We start from the raw sequence: 23,380 nt of genomic DNA on the forward strand, positions 1-23,380 counted from the left end.
CAGTTATTGATCTCAGTTAACTTTGTGTCTTTTGTTCAAGGCCACAATGCCTCAGAAAAAAATGTGACTGTATTGAGTACTGTATTGAATACTGTAACAGTATTGAGCAATGGCTTAAGCCAAGGTATAAAGATAATTTAATAATGGGTCGGATCTGGATTTGTGTGCAATATATGCCCTCCTCCCTACTGTAGCCAAGCCCCCTTCCCAATGCTAAGGAACAATGTGACATGTGGCACAGTGAGCTGCAGGGAGCAGGGGAAATCCCTGAAAACTGGGCACAAGCATCATTCGCAACTGGTTCTCCACTTAAGAGAGCTTAAGTCTGCTTTCTGGGGATTCTCTCTGCCTCTTACTGCCCACTGGGCCACATCTCTTGTCATTCCAACTCTTAGTAATGGCTTTTTCGTGGCCCAGGGGCTGCTGTGAAGAGAAGGAAGGAGGAAAAGTCTCTTGAACATATGCAATCACATGTCTGCATCCAACCAAATATGCTGCTGCTTACGATGATGATAACACATGCTTGGCCTTGAGCAAATTAAACCATCCCTACTCCAGAAAACAACATTGCTTGGAACAGCAAAAATCCTATGCAGACATCTCTGAGATCTTGGGTAGATCCCAAATTGCAGAATATAAGCAGCCCAGCATAGGCTATGATGAAGAATTATATAATATGAGATCACATTTTAAAGAGCAGTCTTCTATCACTATGAATTTCATGCATTCTCAAAACAACCTTATGACATACAGTATTTTGTTTCTATGGATAGGAAAGCTGAGGGTGACAATGACTTGTTCAAGCTTTTCAGTACAGTTAATAGGAAAGTAGAGGTGTATTAATTCTTTCTTATTGGTGTCAACAGTTGCAGAAGTTATTTTTTACTCCTGTGCATCAAAATGCTATTTTCCTCAAATACACTTAGCTGTTTGGTAGCTAACCTCGCAGGAAATACAGTGGAAATTGGGTTCTGTTTATTTTATGTCCAATGCCACTATTTCCCTGCCAGCGTTATTAAAATCATAGTTTAATGTAGAACTGTTGCAAAAGTGTAAGTGGGTCTTTGCTTGAAAAGTGGCATTTGATACAATCACAGGAGAAGGTTTGGTGTGAAAGCATTAAAATATCACAAGAATGCAAGGTTTGGCAGAAAAGTTATTCGCAATCGTGCTTATTTGCATTGCATGGGGCAAACTGAATGACTCATACTCAATTTGGATAATAAGGAACATCAGGTACCTGAGCTTCAGATAATGGGCCTTCTACTGTTGCTTTATTCCCCTGTGTCCTGGAATTTATAGCTTCTGTTCATGTTGTACTGGGGATGGACACAATAGGAGTGAACCAGCAGGTTCTTTAGAAGATCTTGACCCCAAGAGTGGTTGCTTGGTGGGTGTTTTATCTAAGATCAAGGGAAGATGGTCAGTATGTTTATTTAAATAGTAGTAATTTAGATAGACATTAATTTACAGAAAAGGTTGATGAGAGCTGGTTCATCCTTTTATGGAGCAAGGGTCTTTTTTTGTACTCTAGACCAGCCATTCTCAATGAGAGCCATATGGCCCCCAAGGAGCCCTGGTATGTCCAAATGTTCAAGTTTTCTTGACGTTCAATAATCAATGATTTTATGTTTACCTGTTTGTGTTGTATCCTAGTTTGATGGGGGGGGGCACCCTGGAACCTGAGAAGAGCTCCTAAGGAACCATAGTTAAAAAAAAAAGTTGAGAATGACTGCTTACTGCAAACCATGTTGTGAATTATTAGAGGAAAGGCAGTATGGGAATTTTAAAATGAATAAAGATTTTTTTAAATTTGAGTGACAGGAGATTATACAATTTTATATTCATATTAAGGGGATGCATTTCCACATAATACAAAACGGTTTCTCTCCGCATGTTCTAATAAATGCATGTAGATTGGGAGAAAGTCTTTTGCTGAAAATGGTACTCCCTCACCAGGCTTGTCTCTTCAATGAACATCCCAAAAGGACTACAGATATTTTCTATGCAAACTTAACTATCATACCTATCTCAATATGTAATAGGATAGGAAATATTAATCAATTATTATGATCAACATTTTCATCACAAGTTAAAACTGATTTTTTTTTTAATAAGAAAGGTTATCCAGCCCAGATGGCATTGCCATAAATTTTAAAAAAATGTCTTTGGATCAGGCAGTGTATTTACTAAAATCATAAATTTGTCTTTGTTACTTCCCCAGGATAAACTTGCATTTCTTATGCAGCCTCAACATTATCTACTGTGTACTCTCGCAACCGTTTTAATTGTATAATTAATACATTGGTATGACATTTAAGTAGTGAAGAGATTTTAAGCAGATTTAATAAGCTGTAGTTAACTGCAAACAGTTTAAATACTGGTGAGTAATATTCCAAGCATTTATGGGACATTTAGCCTGAAGGTAATGCTGAGAGTCAGCTGATAATTCAAGAAGGATGTAGCCTAGGGATCACTGAATTTCAGTCTTGGACAAGCAGAGGAAGTTATGTAAATACAGGGGAAAAGAGCTACAATACATTTTATGCACTGTATGTGTAAGATGGAGGAAGAGCTAGGCACACACTAGGAGAGATACGGGATTTCTACATGGAGCTCTTATTTAGGGTCTTTTCCTTGGCAAGTTTGACAGGAAAGTATCAAATGATTGCATACTAAGAATTTGGATTAGGATTTCCAGCTCTATCCCAGATACTGGGCATTGCCCTTTAAATCTTTTGTTGGATAGAAAGCCTCCTCTATGCATCCCTTACCCCACACCATGGTCCTGCCATCTGCCCTTGTCCCTAACCTGCTGGGTAGCACACCTGGACGCCTGCTCACTGCACCAGGGAGACGGATTGACAGTAGGACCACAGACAGAATAGATATGAGGACCTGAGGCTGTCTTTAATATTTCTTGAACTGGAGATGTAATGGGGCTACCTCTGGTTTCCAAGGTAAGAGATGGTAGCCCTAATCTGGATGGATACTGCATAAAGGGCCCATGGATCTGGCTAACCGAAAACACTTGACTGATTTTCCTTTATAAACAACCAGGTAAATATTTGAAAAAATATCTTTCTTTAACAAGGAGCCTAAGGTGATATCTTACATTTCCAGCATGTGAGTAGAATTACTACCATTTTTACTGCTTCTGCACTTAGGCAGAAATGCCCCATGACCCTTCTATACCAGGCAAGATGGTGCCCTCTATGGTGATAAAAAAGCATATTAAAGTAAATTGACAAGTTGCTGCCCTATAACAATATCTCAAAGCCTATAGCCTCTTTTGCTCATCCTGAGCTTGTACTTTTGCCAGAAGCCGAGACCAAAGAAATTTAGCAGGTGAAACTTTTCTGGCTTCAAGCTAAGTGTCGTGTCAGAAAGGACGCCATCTGCTTAATTTGGGGGTGGGGGGTGGGGAAAGCAAGCAGGCCAGTAAAACAAGATGACCACTCAAGCAAGTGCTGATCTTTGCTAATAAACACACTGCACAGTTGTGAGGCTGTGCCTAGCCTGTGTTGGCAGTTTAGCAAGACCAAATGGAAACACTTTCCTAAAATTTTCACAGGAGTATTGCAATACCAATAGGAGGAGCTGGCAAAGCTGTTCTTAGTGGCAAAGAGGCAAGCCTTTGAATGTGAAGCTGCTATTTGCAGAATTAAATGCTTTGACCTTTCTTGTCCCTTTTCAGGTGAAAAGCTGTAGAGTAGTAGTGACCAACCTTTCCGCTTTAGAAGAGGGAATCTGTGAGATGACAAGCTGCACCTGCTGAAATTCCCTCTTCTATACAATTGTTAAAGGTCCAGGATCCCTAAAGTTGAAAATTTGCCCACCCCTACTCTACACAATTGTTAAAGGTCCAGGAGCCTTAAAGTGGAAAAGTTGGCCACCCCTGCCATAGTGTTGGATGGGGGCCTGTACAATATATGGTGGTATATCAGAGGGAAATTTAGTAGAGAAACATGTTCCTGCCCTGATATGACAAATGCTGCCTGCAAGGATTTGCTTTTCTACACAACTGTTAAAGGTACAGGAAGGTTATGCTTCTTGAAAAATCTGCTTCAGCCCAGCCACAAAGCTAGGACCCTTTGCTCATGTTGTAGATGTGATAACTGTTGGAACCCTGACTGTGGAATTCACAGTCTACACGGATGTTGGCAATCAATTAGTTTGTTGATATTTTAGACAGTTTTCTAGTAGGGCTCTTAAGACATTTCTGCCCCACATTGCATATACACAACATGGATAAAATGTGTACACCTGTGGGCTGGGCAAAAATGGGTTAATGTAGGCTTGCAGTAAGGATTCTCCTAGCTTAAAGTGAGGGGGCTGGAGACACTGGCTGCAATCCTATCTTCATTTTCCTGGGAGAAAGTCCCATTGAACACAATAGGACTTGCTTCTGAGTAGACCTGCCTAGGATTGTGCCCTCAGTTGTGTGTTGAGTTGGGAGATTGGAGGGGACAGTACACTACTTCACTGTTGTGTTTAAGGGGACAGCAGGCAGCAACTGTTACCTTGCAGATGCCCAATCATGTCTGATCTCAGAAGCTAAGCAGGGTCAGGCCTGGTTAGTACTTGGATGGGAGACTGCCTGGGAATACTAGGTGCTGTAGGCTTATACCATAGTCTTTCAAGACTGAAGGTTGCCAACTAGTATACAAAAATAGAATGCAATACAGTAGAGAAGTTTGCCTTGCCCTCAAAGGACACTAATTTCCAGGCCTTAGCAGAGGGGCCTGTAAATCAAGTTTACATGTGTTTTGGCATTGTATGAAGGTGAAATTAACAGTATGGAGTACAAATATAAGTCTGGAGCATAGAAGAGAAAAAAAAATGAAAAAAGGGCTTGGCAAGTTTATTTCACCTGGGCTTTGTTTCAAAATCATTACATAGTAATGAGGCAAGATAGTGAAAGCCTGTCCTTGGATGCCCATGCATTGTTAGAAGAAGAAAAAGCAAATGAAGAGGACTTCTCTGAAGTAGAAGAAAAGCAGTAGAAGAAAAGTACTACTCAAAGTAAGGAAATTATCCCATTCTGATGTTTTCATTTAGTTTCAATCTTGCTCATGCTACCTTAAAACTGTCAATTAAAAACTTGTTTTAAATATGTTGTGACATCTGGTTTGTAGGAGAATTTAGGAAGGGGGTCCCAATGCCAGATCTCAGCAGCCCTACTAATTTCCACCATTTTTGCTGGAATTCTATGGCAGTAACTCTAGCTCTGGGGGATCCTCTATGGCAGTGACTTTCAATCTTTTTCATCTCGCTGCACACTGGCAAGGCACACCATCAGCTTTTTGACAATTGACAAGGCACACTGTGTTGTCAATGGGGGCTCACATCCCCTAATGGTCCTATTGATAAATGACCCTCTCCCAAATTCCCACGGCACACTTGGGGACCATTCATGGCACACCAGTGCGCCACGGCACAGTGGTTGAAAATGGCTGCTCTATGGCATGTCCCCGAACTGGGGTATTGTGATGCCTTGGCTTTGGAGAAAAAGCTCCTTAAGGGGAGTGGTGACATTGTGATGGTGGTGACTGTGCTTCCAGGTTCTGGCTTTCGCTTCAAAAAGGGTAGTTTTTTACACTTACCAAAGGTTGTGCATTTTGGAGCTGTCCTGAGTTGTGGGTAGGCTCACAGTTGAGTCTGTGAGCCCCCTGCACCCTCTGGAGGGCAATAGTGACCCCTGGCAAGTGTAAAAAATGATGCTTTTTTGCAGTGGTGGTGGTGGTGGTGACACAATTCTGGAAGTGCTGTTGCTGCCGTCACCCTGCTTCCCTGCACAGACTTGCAGAGATCCTGTCTACCAGTGAGTTTGGGAACATTTTCTCTATGGACTAGGCCTCAAGACTAACCATGACATGTGTGTCTGTGCTTTGGCCTGTCTACACATGTGTTCATTGGACTTGGCTGGCATTGTGTGGCATTGCTTTAAGTTGACCCTGACCCAAACCTGTTCTTTTTTTTGCCAAGGCAGACTTACCAGATTTCATCCAGGATGAGGCCTGTGTTCCCTTAATAACTTTACTGAACAGGAAAACTGGGTGATACACCTACCACTGCAACTTTATATTTGATGCATGTTGCAAGTTTGTACTGTGGATGTTTCTTTAGCACAAGCCCTGTTTGACTCATACTTGGCATCTAACCCTTGTGTGCTAGTTAGTGAAACTGGATCCTGTCATAGATACACTCAGGATTTCAGATATTAAGTGCAACAGCAGTGCGGCTCCACCAGTGCCACAATGAAGTTTTGAGTGGAGTGAATTGTTGATTTTTTTACCACGTGTCACAAAGAACCACATGAAAAGTTCATGTTTGTTCTCATTGTCTGAAAGGTTCTGTGAGTGATACTTTGCTTTAGAACAGCACAATGTCACCCATCAAGCCAAATGAAACCCCAATCGCTATACATGACGACCAACCAGTTGATTGATCACCCTTCCCCCATTCTTGCAGTTCCAGGCAGGCAGTCAGGCAGGCATCAAAAACAGGGGGTTTACTATGCTACTAGTGGTCCTGCCTGCCATGGATGACTAATGGGCAACATTTGGCTTGGCCTTGTAGCTTACCTTGCTCTATTCATTAAACTACTCCCTTTCTTCTTTCAAATCACTTCCCAAACAATTGGATGTTGGGAGTTGGGTGTTGTCAGTATGTAGACTACACCCAGCTCTACCTTTCTTTACTATGTAATGCTGGGGAAGCAGTTGAAACCCTGGAACACTGTTTGGAGGCAGTGAGGGTCTGGATGTAGGCTGACATACTGAAATTGAACCCATACAAAACAGAGGTCCTCTTGGCTTGGAGATCCACAACTTTGTGCTGGACTATCGACCTGTTCTGAGTGGGAAACCTCTGCAAGAGCAGGATTGCAGCTTGGGTGTCCGGGATTCCTGGCTACTCCTTGATTAGCAGGTGGCAGTGGTGGTGGGGTGCACTTTTGTCCAACTTAGACTGGTGGCCCAGCTGTGGCCGTACTTGAGTTGATCGGACCTAACCATGGTGGTGGCCTTGGTGACATTGAGAAAACCAACACTATGCGAGGGCTACCCTTGAAGACTGCCTGGGAACTGCAGCTAGTGCAAAACACAGTGGCCTGTGTAGTTTTAGAAAATGTTTTATTGTTACTGCTGCTTTTGGGTTTGTGTTTCTACTGCACTGTGCTTTTTAATCATGGTATTTTTCATTTTCACCTTGTATTATACCGCATGGTATTTTGTTTAACTTTGTATGCTGCTTTGAGCAGCCTGACTATTGCTCAAGATGGGATAAAAAATTTCTAAGTAAAGAAATGTTCCCAACCATGGAGAGCATATGGCTCCTACTGAGGACAGATTGATGCAACCATTGCAATTACAGAGAAAACCAAGGGCACATGACAATTAATAACTTTTGTGGTTTGCGAACAGCACTATGATGCAAAATAGAACTTGTTGAGTTTTAGGTGGGGTTGACTTGGACAGTTCAGAAATGAGGCAGAGTTCTTCAGTTCATACAGAATAGCCAGAATTGTATGTTGTGTCAATGTAGTTGGAAATATCCTTTTGCTTTTGATTTAAGAATGGATAACAGAGCGGTTTTCAATAAATGCATGTCATTCCTTTATGAAAAAGGATAGTCCCTCTTTAAGAATCAGAAAGAGCGAGGGAATGAATGTGATTGTGCATGCCAAGAGCACCACCTTCATCAGGCAGGCTAGAGAATACATGAAGCGTCTGCCAGGGCAATTCTGCAGATAAGCAGACAGGGATAGCTGGCGGCATTCTGTTAATTTGCAGTGGATTAGTGCTCAAAATGTTTGGGGGATTGTCCTTTTGGAGTTTTCAATACATAAGGCATGGGGGAGGGAAGTTGTATGTTAATATGACTGGTGGAGATTGTGTTCTGTTTCTTGAAATACAGCAGCAGCAGTCTTGTTTGTTCAGGCTGTGGCCATAACAAAATGGGATAATATTTCAGAAACAAATTCAAAGCAGAAAGGAATCACTCATGATACGAATCTAGCCCACAGACAGCTCAAAATGTACTTTGCAATTTGCTGCCATGAAGGCAAAGGAGGCAATTGCCTCAACAACATTTCTGTCACTATTCGTTTAAAGAAATTCATTTTTTTTCTGAGCTGGACAAGTAACACTTTCTTACAACATGTCATAGGGGGATTTACATCCTATCTCCTTGTACAAAGGGCAATATAACAGTTGATGAGATGGTACTGCCTTGTTTTATTCAATTTACGCCAACTACAAAAATGCATAAAATTCGCAGCCAATACATACTTATTAGTTTCAGTTTATATCAGCCCAGGATTTCTTACTTGCAGGTTTAAGCGGTACTGAATTCAGAGTTGCTAACTCTGCATCAAAAGACATGTGTGAATGCTCCCCCCCCCCCACTGACCTTGACTACCTTTCTCCAGACTCTAGCTGGGCAATTTTAGTACATGAAGGTCTAATCTCCACCCCCGTGCTTAGAACCCCTAGATCTGGGGTCAGCAACCTATGTTTTTGGAGCCGCATGCGGCTCTTTCAGTCCTCTGATGCGGCTCCCCAGTGGGGGCTGGAAGCGGGGCGCCTTCCCCTTGGCCGCCGCCCAGCCCCAAGGGCGCCTCACTCCGGCGCGATGTGCTGCGGGCGCTGGCTGCTGATGAGTGCGGGGCCAGGGTGCCGCTCCTCCCTGCAAAGCTGCAGCTCCTTCCCTGCAAGCTCCTTCCCTGCAAAGCGCCCCCCACGCGCACAGCAGCTCCTACCTCGGCAGGCAGGGAGGGGCAGCGGCGCTCTCCTGGACCTGCTCTCCGCACCCCACTGCGAGCAGGTGCGGGGGGCAGCCAGGCACCTCTTCACTGTGCTCTTCCTTCCTTCACCCTACAGTGGGCAGGGGGCTGTACGGAAGAGGCGAGGCTGGTCGGAGAAGCAGCGCTGCTGAGGCGATGGGCAGGAAGGAGCGAGGTGAGCTGCACTCCTGTCCACACTTCCCTGGGAGGAAGCTCCGTTGACTCTACTGGGGCTGACTTCTGAGTAGACAGGGAGAGGAGCCGCTCTCAAGCTGCACTCCTGTCCACACTTCCCTGGGAGGAAGCCCCGTTGACTCTTCTGGGGCTGACTTCTGAGGAGACAGGGACAGGAGCCGCTCTCAAGCTGCACTCCTGTCCACACCCCGGGAGGAAGCCCCGTTGACTCTACTGGGGCTGACTTCTGAGTAGACAGGGAGAGGAGCCGCTCTCAAGCTGCACTCCTGTCCACACTTCCCCAGAAGGAAGCCCCGTTGACTCTGCTGGGACTGACTTCTGAGGAGACAGGGACAGGAGCTGCTCTCAAGCTGCACTCCTGTCCACACTTCCCTGTGAGGAAGCCCTGTTGACTCTACTGGGACTGACTTCTGAGGAGACAGGCAGAGGATGTCCCCTGGTTCTGGTGTTATGTGAGAGTGTAAAGAGCATCTCTCTATCCACTCTGTCCATCCCCTGCATAATTTTGTATGTCTCAATCATGTCCCCCCTCAGGCGCCTCTTTTCTAGGCTGAAGAGGTCCAAACGTAGCCTTTCCTCATAAGGAAGGTGCCCTAGCACCTACAAGGGACCTACAAGAAGGGGCTACATTATAAAAATGGGACCTGTAAGAGGGGAGCGCATTATAAAAGTTGCATATACAAGAGGGGAATGCATTATAAATTGGGACATACAAGGGGGAGTAATAACTATAAATCTCTTTATTGTATTGAAAAATACTAGTCATTAGATTTTGTATTTCATTGTACCTCTTTTACATTACTGTGGAAAAGACACAAAGATGACTATTTACTGTTGGTCAGGATTTTCTGCTAGGGAGGGCACCAGCCCAAGTCTTGCCTATAGCACCAAATTGGCTAGGGCAGGCCCTGGGAAAATAAATTAGTATTTAATTTAAATGTATTTTATTTTAGCTCTTTTGTTTTTTATATGTAATTCTAAATTTAAGATTATGGTGATCTTGTAACATTAAAATATGTTACAAATTGTTTTCTCTGTAGCAGTTCATTCATTTCAAAAATGCAACACACTATAGTTTTTTTATACATAGCATAAAGGCAAAAAAAACTATATATGCAGTGTTATCTTCATTTTAGATGTCAAAAGGGTTTTGTGGCTCCTGAGGTTTTCTTTTCTCCGGAAAACGGGTCCAAATGGCTCTTTGAATGTTTAAGGTTGCCGACCCCTGCCCTAGATGGACACAGCATTGCACCCCTTCAGGAGTCTGAGAAGGTAAGGGCAGCTCACCTTGTGACTGCATGAGAGGAGGGGACGGCAGGAAGGGAGAGCGGCAGTTGCAGACTCACTAAGCAGAAACCCCCTCAAGCATTTTGCATCAGACATGCTCCATCAACTGGTTTATTGTGAATAAATAACATCTGAAACACTATAATCAAATTGCTACAATATAGGATAACACAGAAAACCTAAGATGCAAGAAAACATTTTCATATATAGGTATTATTAATGATGAGGTGAGCACAATACTTATTGGTTAGACACAGTGCAAATTTTTAGCACGTTGCTTTATTTTCTGTGCTTAATTACTGGTAGTTTATTTGTACAGTATGTGGGTAGCATAATGTTGGCAAAGCAGGCTTGGAATTTGCATGCCTTAATATAAAGACATCTTGTGAACAGCAATGGGCAATCAAAGGTGGAGGGCAAACACTCTTGATATTTTTGTTCAGCTCCAATGTGTTCATGACTAACGCAGGTGAAAGCACCCTTCTTAGAGCGCAATCCTATGCTTGTATACTCAGAAATAACAGCCTAATCATGTACTGCGCAGAGGAGCGGTGCCAAAAGGGCAACCGCTGTATCCTGAGTGCGCTAGGAAGCCGTCATCTTCCCCCAGGAAAGGGAGTAGGCTCTGCAATGGGGCTACTCAAGTCTGCGCTGGCTATTTAGCCAGCGCAGAGTTGAGAGGCCCCATGTCGGGCCGGAAGCAGAGCTCTGCCTGTCCCACCCCTCCCCTGTCCTGTTGCTTCTCCCTGCCCCACTTTCCCCTGCCCTGCTCTGGAATGCCTCCCCCTGCCCCAACTCACGTTTCTGCCACCAGGAGCTCATCCTTTGGTCCGGGTGGTGTGTGGGGGGGGGCTCTGAACTGTGCTGGTTCAGCGTGTACTGGTGCCAAGCCGGCACCAGTGCTGACCTGGCACTGAGTGTCGGGGCGTGACTCATAGCACATTTGAGACACTCAGGGCTGGCAGAGGGCTGGCGCTGAGGGACTTAGGATTGGGTCATAAGTCCCATTGTCTTCAGTGGGGCTTAGTCTCAGGAAGTGTGCATAGGATTGCAGCCTTACTTGTGTGAGCAAGAGTCCCTTTCACACTAAGCCAAAAAACTTGCATCCTAAAATATGGTAAGAATGTGGGTAAAGTACAAGGGGCAGTATAAGAGACAAAGGTTGCAATCCTAACCCACTTTCCAGCGCTGACATAAGGGTAATGCAACTTTGAGGTAAGGGAACAAACATTGCCTTAGCTTGAGGAGGCCTCTGTGACTGCCCCCCCAACTGCAGGATGCACCACATGCCCCACTTACCTTTGCAGTCTACTGCCAATTGATTGTGATCTTTTCCCAGCTTTATTGGTCACAAAATTGATCTGGGAAAGAGTATGATATCCCAGGTTTTTTTAATTCATTTGTTTACTTTACAAAGCTTTTGGTATAATATATACCTTACATGAGACTGCAGCTTCCTCATCTGACCAGTCAAGACAATTATCATCTACTAGAAACTGGGAAAAAGACTCTTCTTAAGCATAAACCTGAAGACAACATGGCTTAAACTAGGGGTGGGCAAACCCTTGGGGGCACCCAGTCAGGCCCATTGAGAGCCCCCAGTCTCCAATGAGCCTCTGGCCCATTGGAGACTGTTGGAGTCCATGCTGGCCCACAACTGTTGGTCGCGACTGCCAGATGTGAACTGCAGACCAAGTTAGACAAAGGCCTTTTATAGCCTCCATGTGTTTTCTGCTTTTCCCTGAGCATTATTTTAACCCCCCTCCTCATTGCCTCTGAACAACTTACTGGATGTCTCCATGTGTTCTGGCTTGGTCTGTATGTTTTCACTGTGCAAGCGATGTGTGGCAAACAGTTCATAGTTCTCATGTGGTTCTACGTACATGCCTGTATCATAGTTTATAAATAAGCTCAGTAAAATTCATTCATTCATATAAATTCTGTCTCTAATGTATTCATTTATGTAAATTTATTCACATTTGAAATGAAACTAATTCCTTTTCTCCCTGGCCCCCATCACAGTATCAGAGAGATGATGTGGCCCTCCTGCCAAAATGTTTGCCCACCCCTGGCTTAAACCATAAACATACACAGTTTAAGACTAGGGCAGGTTCTTTTGCATCATGAGAGTTGGCAAAATTATTAAGCATTCTAAGTAACTCTGGAGAAATGGATGAACAATCCTCCACAATGACTTACTGAGTGATTGGTGTAGAATAATAGTCATGCTGTAAACTTGCTTTCATTATGAAGGTACTTTCAATGTGACTCACTGCACTTGGGAATATCTTCCTGAACAGAATCCCTTATTGCTCATCAGAATTAAGATATTCAATCTCTACCAGTGCTAAAAATGATTTTAAAAACCCTTGTCATGTTACACTCCAAGTAGGGAATGTATTTTGCAATGGATGGGAACTTTCTTTATGCCATTGCCATTCATTGCTGCCTAGAATATTCTCTATGGTTGCATGGCTAAAGTAAGTCCAGAGCTGGCTCAACACGTTTACCCAGATCCTTGGAGGCTGAAAGGAATAAATCTTATTTTGTATTGTGTATATTCAGGTGCTGGAAGACAGTTTATGATTCCTCAGCATTAATCTGGCTCAGTTGTGCGTATCCTTTTAGTACCTAGTTGCTACTTTGCCATCTGTTTCAACATGTATTTAGCCATGATTCAAATCAGGGCTTTGGTGTTTACACGAGGGTCTGCAATATTGGTGTGTTTCCAAACTCTTCAGTATTGGGGAATATTTCCCACGTGCAGCTTCTGTTTGTGTCATCAGTGTCTAGGCTGGTGCACAATGAGGCCTTAGAATTGGCAATGATTTGGTTACTCTGGCGCTCACATCAGCCACTAGAAAGTCTACTGATCTCCCCATTGAGCTAATCTGAAATACTTTCAGGGCATACAGATCCTGAGAGAAATACATACACATTTGCTACAGCAGTGATTTTCAACCTTTATCTCCTGGCACACTGACAAGGTGGTCAGGTTTTCAGGGCACACCATCAGTTTTTTTTTGATAATTGACAAGTCACACCATGCTGGTGGGGGGCTCACATCTCCCAATGGTCCTACTAATAAATGACCTTCCCCCAAACTTCCATGGCACACTGGTGGACTGTTTGCGGCACAGTGGTTTAAAATCGCTGCACTACAGCATGAACTACAGTCTGGAATACTCTTTTTAGGTGACCTCAAGGGCTTGCACATATTCTGCAGAACGATTCTGACCCCTGGTCCCAGGGCTTGGTCTGAGGACACATGATGCAGCCACCTTGTTAAGCTAAGCAGGCCTGGGTGTGATTAAACCCAGAACCACACTGGGGAATGCTATGTATTTCATCCTTAGTCCCACAATGACAGAAAGGTTAAGGAGCAGGTTTGCAGCTAGGGGATTCTAATTCTTTGCACTCCTAAATTATCAGGTCATAATTATCAGGCAGTGCCTGGGGGACCTTTGTCCAGCTACAGCCAATGTGCCAGCTGCAGCTGTACATGACTTGACTGGACCTCACTACAGTTACATGAATTACAGTTGCAGACAACCTCAATTTTGTCATGGCTTGACTACTGTAATGTACTTTAAGTGGGGCTGTTCCTGGATACTGTTTGGAAACTGTAATGAGTGCAGAATGTGGTGACCTTTGTGGTCTTGGGGGGCTTGGCAGTTTGACCCTATCAGACCACGGTTCCTGTAGCTGCATTAGCTGCCAGTTCATTTCTGGGCATAATTGAAGGAGCTGGTTTTGACCTTTAAAGTTCTTGACAATTTGAGACCAAGACATCTCAGGAATCACCCCTTCCTTACAAACTGGTTTGCCTCCAGAGGTCATTACCATATTGGTGACCACAAGGCATAGGGCCTTCTCCATGGGGTTACTATTATTATGGAAGTTCACCCCAGTTGAGCTGAGAACTATGACTTTCTTGTTAGCCTTCCATTGGGGGCTAAAAATGTTCCTTTTTTGTTTAGCTTTTTTCTCTCTAGCTTGTTGATTTGCCTTGTCATGGGTTGTTCAGTTCATACTTATTGGATTGTGCTGTTGGTGGTTGTGTTTATATTTTTTAAAATGTATATTGTGAATGCTGTTTGCACTGTCTTGCACTGCCTATTTTATTATTATATGCTTGCTGTTTTTAGAGTTTTATTGTATGATTATTTTATTATAATTTTACCAAATGTTTGTAAGGTGCCATAGGCAGCACAAGGATGGGGGGAAAGGCAGGGTATGAATGCTTAAACAAATAAAATATACAGCTATGGGAAAAGAAATGGTTTCTTTTTTCTTTTATCCAGGAATCAACTTGTCACATGTTAGCTGCTTTTGGACTTCTCTGGGCAGGGGGCAGGGGCAGTATGAAAAACCAAAAGTCCAGTGGGAATGAGCTGTGCAGTTCCCTAGACTGTGCACATGAGCTCTCTTTCCCTTTCATAACTCGCAGACCATCTTCTATTCCTGGCTACGTAGGACCCTGTTTTCTCATTCATTGTGGAACATCAGATACTTTTCCTTCCTGGACGCACCCCAGCTAAAGCTGCTACAGTGTCTGTTAACTGTTTCATTCACTGTTGACTTGAAAACTCCAGGTGGTATTTATTCCGTGCTATACTTTCCCGGAAAGACAATTACCATGCCATCAGAAATGAAAGAGATGAAGAAATAGCATAGCTTAGTCTGCAGTCCTATACACACTTAGGAGTAAGCCCTGTTGAATTCAGTGGAGCATATGGTTTGAGTAGATGTGCATAGGAATGTGCTCTTAATTAGCTGAGACTATGCCAACTAAATTCTGATTGGAAAGAGGAAGGTGGACCCATAAATGAGATACTCCCCAGTTCACTTGTTCTGTGGGGGGGGGGGGAAGAGAGGGAGCATTCCTGACTGAAATGCTGGCCGGATTAGCCTTGCTTCCTGGAACATAAGAAATTACCAGGACTGTAGTCACTTTTTTTTTCTTTCACAATAATCAGCAAGTTCCCAAATAATCTCAATAAAGCAAATTAATTATTCAGTGCGTATCGATGAATATGAAACTGAGAAGCTGCAAGTGAGCAAACCAGATTTAAGTCCACTGATATGGAAAAATAGACCAATTCCAGAGCAAACATTCTAATTTCACAGTGACAAACCTGCATTATTTCCTAAAAACAATTTCTTTTAATAGGAGCAATTTCTTTTTGTTAACATGGCTTGCTTGCTTTAAAAATACATATTGGTGTGTTTGTAACTACCTTTGGACTTGTTTAATTCTTGTCAAATCATATTCCCAGAATACAGTTTCAAATATAAAACTGGTCTTTCATCAAATTTCAGTGTGAAGGCTTGCATTGAGCTTATCAACAATTTTATATAGAGGTGTGTGTGTGTGTTCATACATATTTAAGGTATATTTTTATTTTTCCCCTTTTCCCTTACTCCTTATGTGGTAAAAAAAATAGTTGGGGTGAATGCACAATCTACCTCTACTGCACGTTTGGTTAAATTTAAATCCCATAAATAACCAGCTGTCTTAATGAAGCAGATTCATAACCAGGGTAGCCCAAGTGTATTTGCTCTCTTTGATGGATGTCAACATATGCATGCATGGATAGACCGTGGCTGAGCTATACACGCCCCTTCTGCTGTCTTTCAACGGTGCACCCTAAACAAATAGGCAATTATAGAAATTGTGATAAGTCAGAGCAGCGTGAATAGAACATACTGTCTGGGATCTCACTAAGACTGGGCAGAGTTCCATGCCTATAAGAGGGTTTTGATGGGCATTGCTGGGATTTTACTAAACTGAGTTGTAAATAACAGCTTCAAGTGTTTTTCTCCACATCCTGTCATCTGAGACTCTCAGAAATTATCACATTTCCACTGAGTGGCAGATATTGTATTTTATTACTCCCAGTGAATGTCTTTTATTATTTTTATAGTACTGTCAGGACATCAAGAGTTTGACAAAATTGAATTAAAGTGCATAAGCTTTACAATCTCCTAGCTAGCAGATTGCAAGCTTTCATTTTCCCTTCTGAGCAGTCTACTCTTGCAAATCGGAGGCATGCAAAAAGTAGGAAGAGCATGGTAAATATGTAAATGCAGACAGTGCAGTTACCTCAAGAGTTATGTGAAAATATCATTGAATTACAGCCTCTAATCATCACTTTGGCTAAAAAAAAAAATTCCAAATTGAAGGTTCTTAGTTTACAAACTCTCAGAAGGATGTGTTTACTACTACTACTACTACTAGCCCACAATGAAATGCAGTGGATCCCTACTTTACAATTTGTTCACTTTATGATCAAAAGCTTTTACAATGGACTCTCCATAGCAAAAAGAAGGTTCATTGTATGATATGTTATTCACTTTGTGAAGAACGATGGGCTCAAGATTACCATCAGCAGGACCTCTTGGGTGATGAATAAGCCAATCAGTGATGCGAATGCAAGCATTTGTAGCTTCTCAGCCAATAACAGTGTTTTTACATCATGGCGGCAGGGCCTTGGAAAGGGGCAAAGGGGTAATTTGTACCCGAGCCCAGAGTCAAAAGGCGGGCCCAGGAGCCAAAGGAGGGGCCCAGAAATTTCCTGTGATCTGACATTTTCCTATCTACTCAGACTTGTTGCCCATACGGGATGCTGGGGACACTACCATGACTGGGGATGCTGGGGACACTACTGATGCCACATGGGTGGGTAGACCCAGGCTCCAAAGTCTTTTCCAGCTGTCTCTACCCTCCCCTCTCCCTGCTTCGCCTTCCCTGCCCCATTCTGCTTGCCCGTCACCACCTTCCCCCCCTCTTTCACCCCTCCCCCTTTGCAAAGGGGCCCGAAGGAAACTTTGTACCCCCTGATAAAATTCCTCTCAGAGGCCCTGTGTGGCTGTGCTTATGGAGGGAAGGATATAGCCAAAACAAACACTGATGCAGATGTAAGCCTTCTAGTAGCATCTCAGCCTGTTGCAGCATGATGGCTGTGTATGTGGAGGGAAAGGATACAACCTTCATAATCACATCTTTGCGTACACCAATAACCATGCTCCCTAAAGAGCCCACTTGGCTCCTTTTAGATCTCACTCTGAGAGAGGGAAATAGCCTAGTTCAGTGGGAGAAATGTTAACTTCTGAGGTCTTGGAACAAATTACCCCCCAAAACTTGTTATTGGGTTCACACTGCAATATTTTCACAATCCAGTATTGTCTCTGAATGGATTATGAAGCAGAGGCCCACTGTTCTCTCGGCTTTGATTTATCTATCAATTGGAAGCCTGCTTTGGTCATATACAGTTACTTGCAAAAATGCGTTGCTGTATTCTTTTCCCCCTTCCCCCAGCCAACTATTGAAATAGTATGAGTGGAATTGTCTGATGTTCTGCTTGTGAAGGTTAATTAGATCTGGATTTTCTGTTGACTTATTAATTATATAATAGTGTTAATAATTTATAATTAGAATATCATTGCAATGTAATATTATGGGACATCAGTGTGTTGGAAGGGAACTTGTGGATGAATAAGGGTTATTAAGGCTGAATAAGATCTGTGTCTGAGCTCTGCATAGGCAGATGAATAGGCTGAGTGAGCCTGGTTAGGTTAGTGGGTCCCATGGAGTAAAAAGAGGAGGCCGAGAAGGACTATAAAGGGTAAAAATGATAAATTATTGTAAATATATATGCATGGGGACTACACCTGTATATTTTACAATATAGTGCTTCCCATTTGTACCCTTTGAAGTCCTCCCTCCTGCAATTTTCCTTCCCCAATTATTGGATGTCAGTCATTTTTTTCCCCTCCTTCTCCTGCATGAAACATGCCAGGAATAAGTCAGGTTCCCATCTAAAAGACTATGGCCCAAATCCTAACCCACTTTCCAGCACTGGCACAGCCATGCCAATGGGACGTGTGCTGCATCCTGCAGTTGGCGGGCACTTACGGAGGCCTCCTCAGAGTTGGGGAATGTTTGTTCCCTCACCTCGGAGCTGCATTGCCCTTATATCAGTGCTGGAAAGTGGGTTAGGGTTGCCCCCTATGAGCTCAATCCTTTGCATGTCTACTCAGAAGTAAGCCCATTATAGTCAGTGGGGCTTATTCCTATGTGGATATGATTGCAGCCTGTGCTGTTGGACTCTTGTCTTTTGTTCTGTCCTGTGTATGCTGCTGTAAACTGAGCAGATACTGTCATTTGTGGATGGAAATGTTTCTGTCCTGAAAGTAGAAGTAATAAAAATAATGCATTGCATCGTATAAATGCAATAAAGCCCTTTCGGAAATAATGGAATTTGGAATAATGGAAAATAATGACTTTGCACACTTCTTTGTTCTAAGAGGGCAAACTGCCTCCAGTGCATAGGTGGAGAAGGTAGTGGTGTGAGATGACCCCTGGCATCTAGGACACTTGCGTGAGCAGTCCAACAATTGTAAAGTCTCAGATATGAATATCTGGGCTTTAGAAATTGTCTATACTGTGAAATTGATATACTGTGATAGGATATCACAGGCTTGAACCAGATTCCGGGTTAGTAATGGTGATAAGAAAACCAGACCATCTGTGGTGGTCACTTGTCAAGATCACAGTTGGTCAAACCATGAACAACCGGCAGTATATGGCAGAGTAAGTGGCAGGGGGAAGATAATTGGGAGATGGAAGTTCCAGATTAGCTGAGGAGTCTGCACTAGTAGATGAAGAGGTTGAGTAGTTTGCTGAGGGGCAAAGGATGTGGTGCAGAGGCCCATTGCTGGGAGAAAGAAAATGAAGATGCTTACAACAGGGGCACCACAAGGGTGACAGGACATTGTAGGGGTTTGTCAAGATGAACATAACCATCCATGAACTAGTCCTGGCTGCTTCCTGATCATTATTGATAGGCTTTAAAGCAGTGGTTCCCAACCTTTAGGAGCTCAGGGACCACTCAGGCAAAATTTGGAGATGGCAGGGACCACATGCAACGCCCCCACCCTCGCACACAAAAAATACAATTAAATTTGTAATACGTAAGAAGATTATTTAATAATTAATGTGATGGTTGTGCTTGCATTTGCTTCACTAGCTGTGAAAGTCTTGGGTTTACATGGAATACATGGAACACATAATAATTCCCCGCCAACTCAGAGGTTTTCATACCCACCCAATTCAATCCAGCCTCTTTTCCCCCACACCAAACCACATTACGCACAGCCCTTGCCTTTTTTAAGTGTGGAAAAATGCCTCAAAAAGGGAGAGAGTAAGCACAAGGGGATTATAGACAAGTCATGCAAGGTAGTTAAATGAGCCAACAAAAAGCACACACATCCCTCCACAGTTCCTTTTGTTACACAGCCCTGGCCCTGCTCCCCCCCCCACTTGTGAGTCCAGAGTCCTTAGGAAAGTGTTCAACACAATTTAGGCAGGTGGGTCCTGAAGGAGAAGAGACGTCTGAAGGAAGCACCCGCTCAGAGAGACATCTCAGAATGGCTGCTGAATGTCTCAGGAAGAAAAGTCCTTTTGGTGTGCACTGCAAGGTCTTTGGGGGGGGGGAAGCCTCTCTTCACTTCCTGTTCTAATTGCTGTCATGCTCTAGCTGTGGACTACTTTGGTTGGAGATAAGAGATTGTGAGCAAGCCTGTAGGTAGGCTGCAGCCACAAAACAACAGCTGCCTACTCTGCCATTAGTCTGTGGAACTCCTTGCCCCAAGATGTGATGATGGTGTCTAGACTAGATGCCTGTAAAAGGGGATTAGAGAAATTATAGTCAATGGGGCTTACTCCAAGGTAAGCATGCATAGGATTGCAATCTGGGAGATAGGGGAACTGGCCAAGTGTGGGGTGGGGGAGGGCTCCCTGTGGACAAAGCTGCTGCTGCTCTCTGAGGAGGAAGAGTCAGGGGTTACACTTGCTGTACTTGGCTACGGTGGTGCCTGTTCTGCAACTTCTGGGATTGCTTCTCCCCAGGTGGGCAGCTTGCATTAAGACAGTAGAGGTACTGTCTGTTTCCCTCTCCAAAAGGGGTGCCAAAACCTGGTTGCCTGGATCCCTTGCGCCACCCCTGGGCCTTAGAAGAGCACATCCAGGGGGCCCAATCCTGCCAACTGAGGAGGGGGTACCAGGGCTGGGGGTTGAGCATACTGTTTCTCCCCTCTCCTGCTGCCACACTGCCTCCAACTCCCTTCCTCTGTGTTCCCTGGCTAGCTGGAGTCCGGAGTCCCAGGGAAATCACATCCAGAGAAACCCACTCCCGGGAAAAAAAACCCCAGCCAGCCAGCCAGTGATGACTTTGGGAGCCTGCTCCTTCTCCTTCTTCTCCTCCTCATTACTCCCATTCCTTCCCCCTCAGGCCCCCCGCCTGCCCGCCCAACCGCCTGCCTGCCGGCAAAAAGGACTTCCCAGTCAAGTACCTTATGGCACCTTTGCAATAGCACATGCTGGTGCAGTGCACACTCTGCCAGCGCACTGGCTCAATAGAACTAGGTCATAAAAGTGCCATCCAGAGCAGGGATCTGGTGGTGGTGGTGGTGGGGAACACTATGCATGCTTCCAGTTTTTTGCTTGTTGTTTTTACAGAAAAACAAACAATCTCACCATCACAGAGTTAAGATGCTCCTCTGTTTTCAAAGGGGCACAGGTCATGTGTTCTAGCTTTCAGGAAGCTAAGTAAAGGCTTGCATCTTAAGCCCTGATCAAAACTCTTTATACTGCCCAGATGCACAAGAAGGACAGGTCACCTGTACCTTTTATAGATGTGTAGAAGAGGGAATGTGGGCAAGTGAAGTGGCTTGTAATCCAGGAGTGAAAATAACCACACCTGCTGAAACTCTCTTGTCTGCACAACTATTAAAGGAATACCAGCAACTGTTAAAGTAGCTACTATTAAAGGAATAGTAGCTGCAACCATGTTTGGAGCTGGTCATCCTATCCTGTGTCTGAAAACCTTCCTGGCCCGCAACCCAATCCTAACTAAATTCCCATGCACCGGTAGTGGTGCCATTGTGGATTACACTGTATCCCATGGAGGGCAAGGGGACATTTATAGCTGTGATGGGTGAATGCAGACCTGTGCAAGTGATATTACTGGTGCAGGACTGAGTTGATCCATGCAGGCAGATCAGGCCAGGGAAGGGGGGTAGGATGTGGCATGTGCTGGCCTCTCCTCAGCCTGATCTGCCCATCCCTTGCCCATCACCACCCTCCTCTCACCTTGTAACATGCCCTCCCCTGCTCCAACATACCTGGTCCAGTGGGTGTCCTTCGCTCTGCCAGTGCATGCATGCTAGCCAGTTACACTGTTAAGTGCTTTTCAGTGCTTTTGCAACAGTGTGTGCCAGCGGAACATGTGTTCGGTCATCACGCCACTTGGTTAGTATTGGGTTACTAGTCATTTCCATAACCTCCAGGCTACTCCACATTATTTCTCCTCACATGCTATGGTTTCCCATCATACTCAGACTTCATTCAACAGCCCACAAGGATAATGTTTCCTGGGCCTGAGTGTTCACAGTGCTCAGTGTCCACATAGATCTAACTGAGGGCCCAATCCTATCCAACTTTCCAGCACTGATGCAGCTGTGTCAGTGGGGTGTACGCTGCATTCTACAGTGGGGAGGCAGTCACGGAGGCCTCCTCAAGATAAGGGAACACTTTTTTCCTTGCTTTGGGCTTGCATTGGTGTTGGAAAGTGGGATAGGATTGGGCCCTCAATGTCAGAGTCGCTAGTTGTCCGTATATGTTACTGCTTTCAGATGACAAACTGAGAATATGAGTGTGTGCAGGTGAGGAGGAGCAGGATTGTAGTGGCAGGCTTCACAGTCATGTCTATTTTCAAGGTCTGAATAGATCCTACATGCACATACAAGAAGTGTGAATCTCTCCTGCTCACATTCGTATCCCTACTTCATTGCCTGAAAAGGGCTCTTGGGAAGAAACATAGGGCTATATTGGAGTGAACAGCAGCATTATACAGGTTTTGTGAAGTATCTTGAATTTGGAGGTATTACACTCCCTGTTGTTCTTCCACAGCGTACATATCTACTGGGTTTTGGATTCATGGTGCTCTCTTGTATGTCTTCAGGTGACTGTGTCAAGGAATTAACTCCAGTTCTTTCAAATAATGTATCCAGAGATACTATTTTCTTGCATAAATTTGCCCACATCCTATGATCCATATCTAAAAGTGTAGCTACCAAACACAGACTAGCTTTATATCTTCCATGCAACATTGTTTTTTTTGCTTGGCTATCTGAAACAAGGCCATCAATATTCTGCAAATACTAGCTTTGATTCTGTAATGTTTATATAAAGCCCACTGGTTGTGTTTTTTTTTTGTTGTTGCCCAGAATAAAAATGTGTTCTGCCAGACTAGGTTCACAAACACTGACGTTATCAAAGATTCAAGAGAAAATATCCTTCACCCTCTGTGCTGTTTTTGCTTTCTGCCTTCCTCACTGGTTTCCTTTTGTAGCCTGTACAAGAAAGCTGGTAAGCACAGTAGTGAATATTGGTAGAATATATGCCATGGCAGGAGATAGAACCTACAGGAGATATGAGGTGTATTACCAGACTGATTTGACAAGTAAATTTATGGAATGAATTGAGTTTTCCAAGCATGCCCCTAACTTTCGGAAACATGTCTATCTTGACATTTTAATATACTCTCTGATATATTAGCACGGCGGTTATTCAGCGAACAGAGAGACACGTACCTCCTGGCAGGCTTATTGGCCCACAGCCTTTCTCGTTGTTCACCTCATCTTCTTGCATATATATCCGTTTTGTGCAGAGCCGCCAAAGCCCAAAGTGGGCTGCCTCACAGGTAGCATTGTAGTTCTCCACCTTAGGACTCAGCACAGCCCAGTGATCTGTAACCACTGCAGTAAACATTAAAGCAACACCAACCAAAAGAATAGCAAAAGTCACCCGGACTTTGAGAGCCTTGCCTTCAGTCATGGCTGGAAAGTTTACACTTAGACACCTATGCAGGGGCAACGGCTGTTTCTGGATTGATCTGTCTATGGCAAGAAACACTGTCAGTTATTTGAGTTGTCTTCCAAAGTCTTGGCGTATCTAAGCATTTTCAAATGTCAACCCTGCAATGCCAAAGTGGAGTAGGTTGGGGGCTGGGGAAGATGGGCAGCCAGCCCCATGTACAGCTGTTG

The 23,380-nt window shown here is 44.0% G+C and overlaps 1 protein-coding gene across 1 annotated transcript in view; it reads right to left on the reverse strand.

Annotated features, from left to right (window-relative positions):
• The window catches only part of CACNG1 (calcium voltage-gated channel auxiliary subunit gamma 1), a 35,957-nt gene extending 12,786 nt beyond the window's left edge, over nt 1–23,171 (reverse strand). Inside the window, exon 1 of the mRNA XM_066618368.1 lies at nt 22,928–23,171. Within this exon, the coding sequence (XP_066474465.1) occupies nt 22,928–23,171 (244 nt within the window). The remainder of the gene's footprint in view (nt 1–22,927) is intronic.
• Between the last annotated feature and the right edge of the window lie 209 nt (nt 23,172–23,380).

This window comes from Tiliqua scincoides, chromosome 2 (assembly GCF_035046505.1).
Source record: "Tiliqua scincoides isolate rTilSci1 chromosome 2, rTilSci1.hap2, whole genome shotgun sequence".
Taxonomy (NCBI): domain Eukaryota; kingdom Metazoa; phylum Chordata; class Lepidosauria; order Squamata; family Scincidae; genus Tiliqua; species Tiliqua scincoides.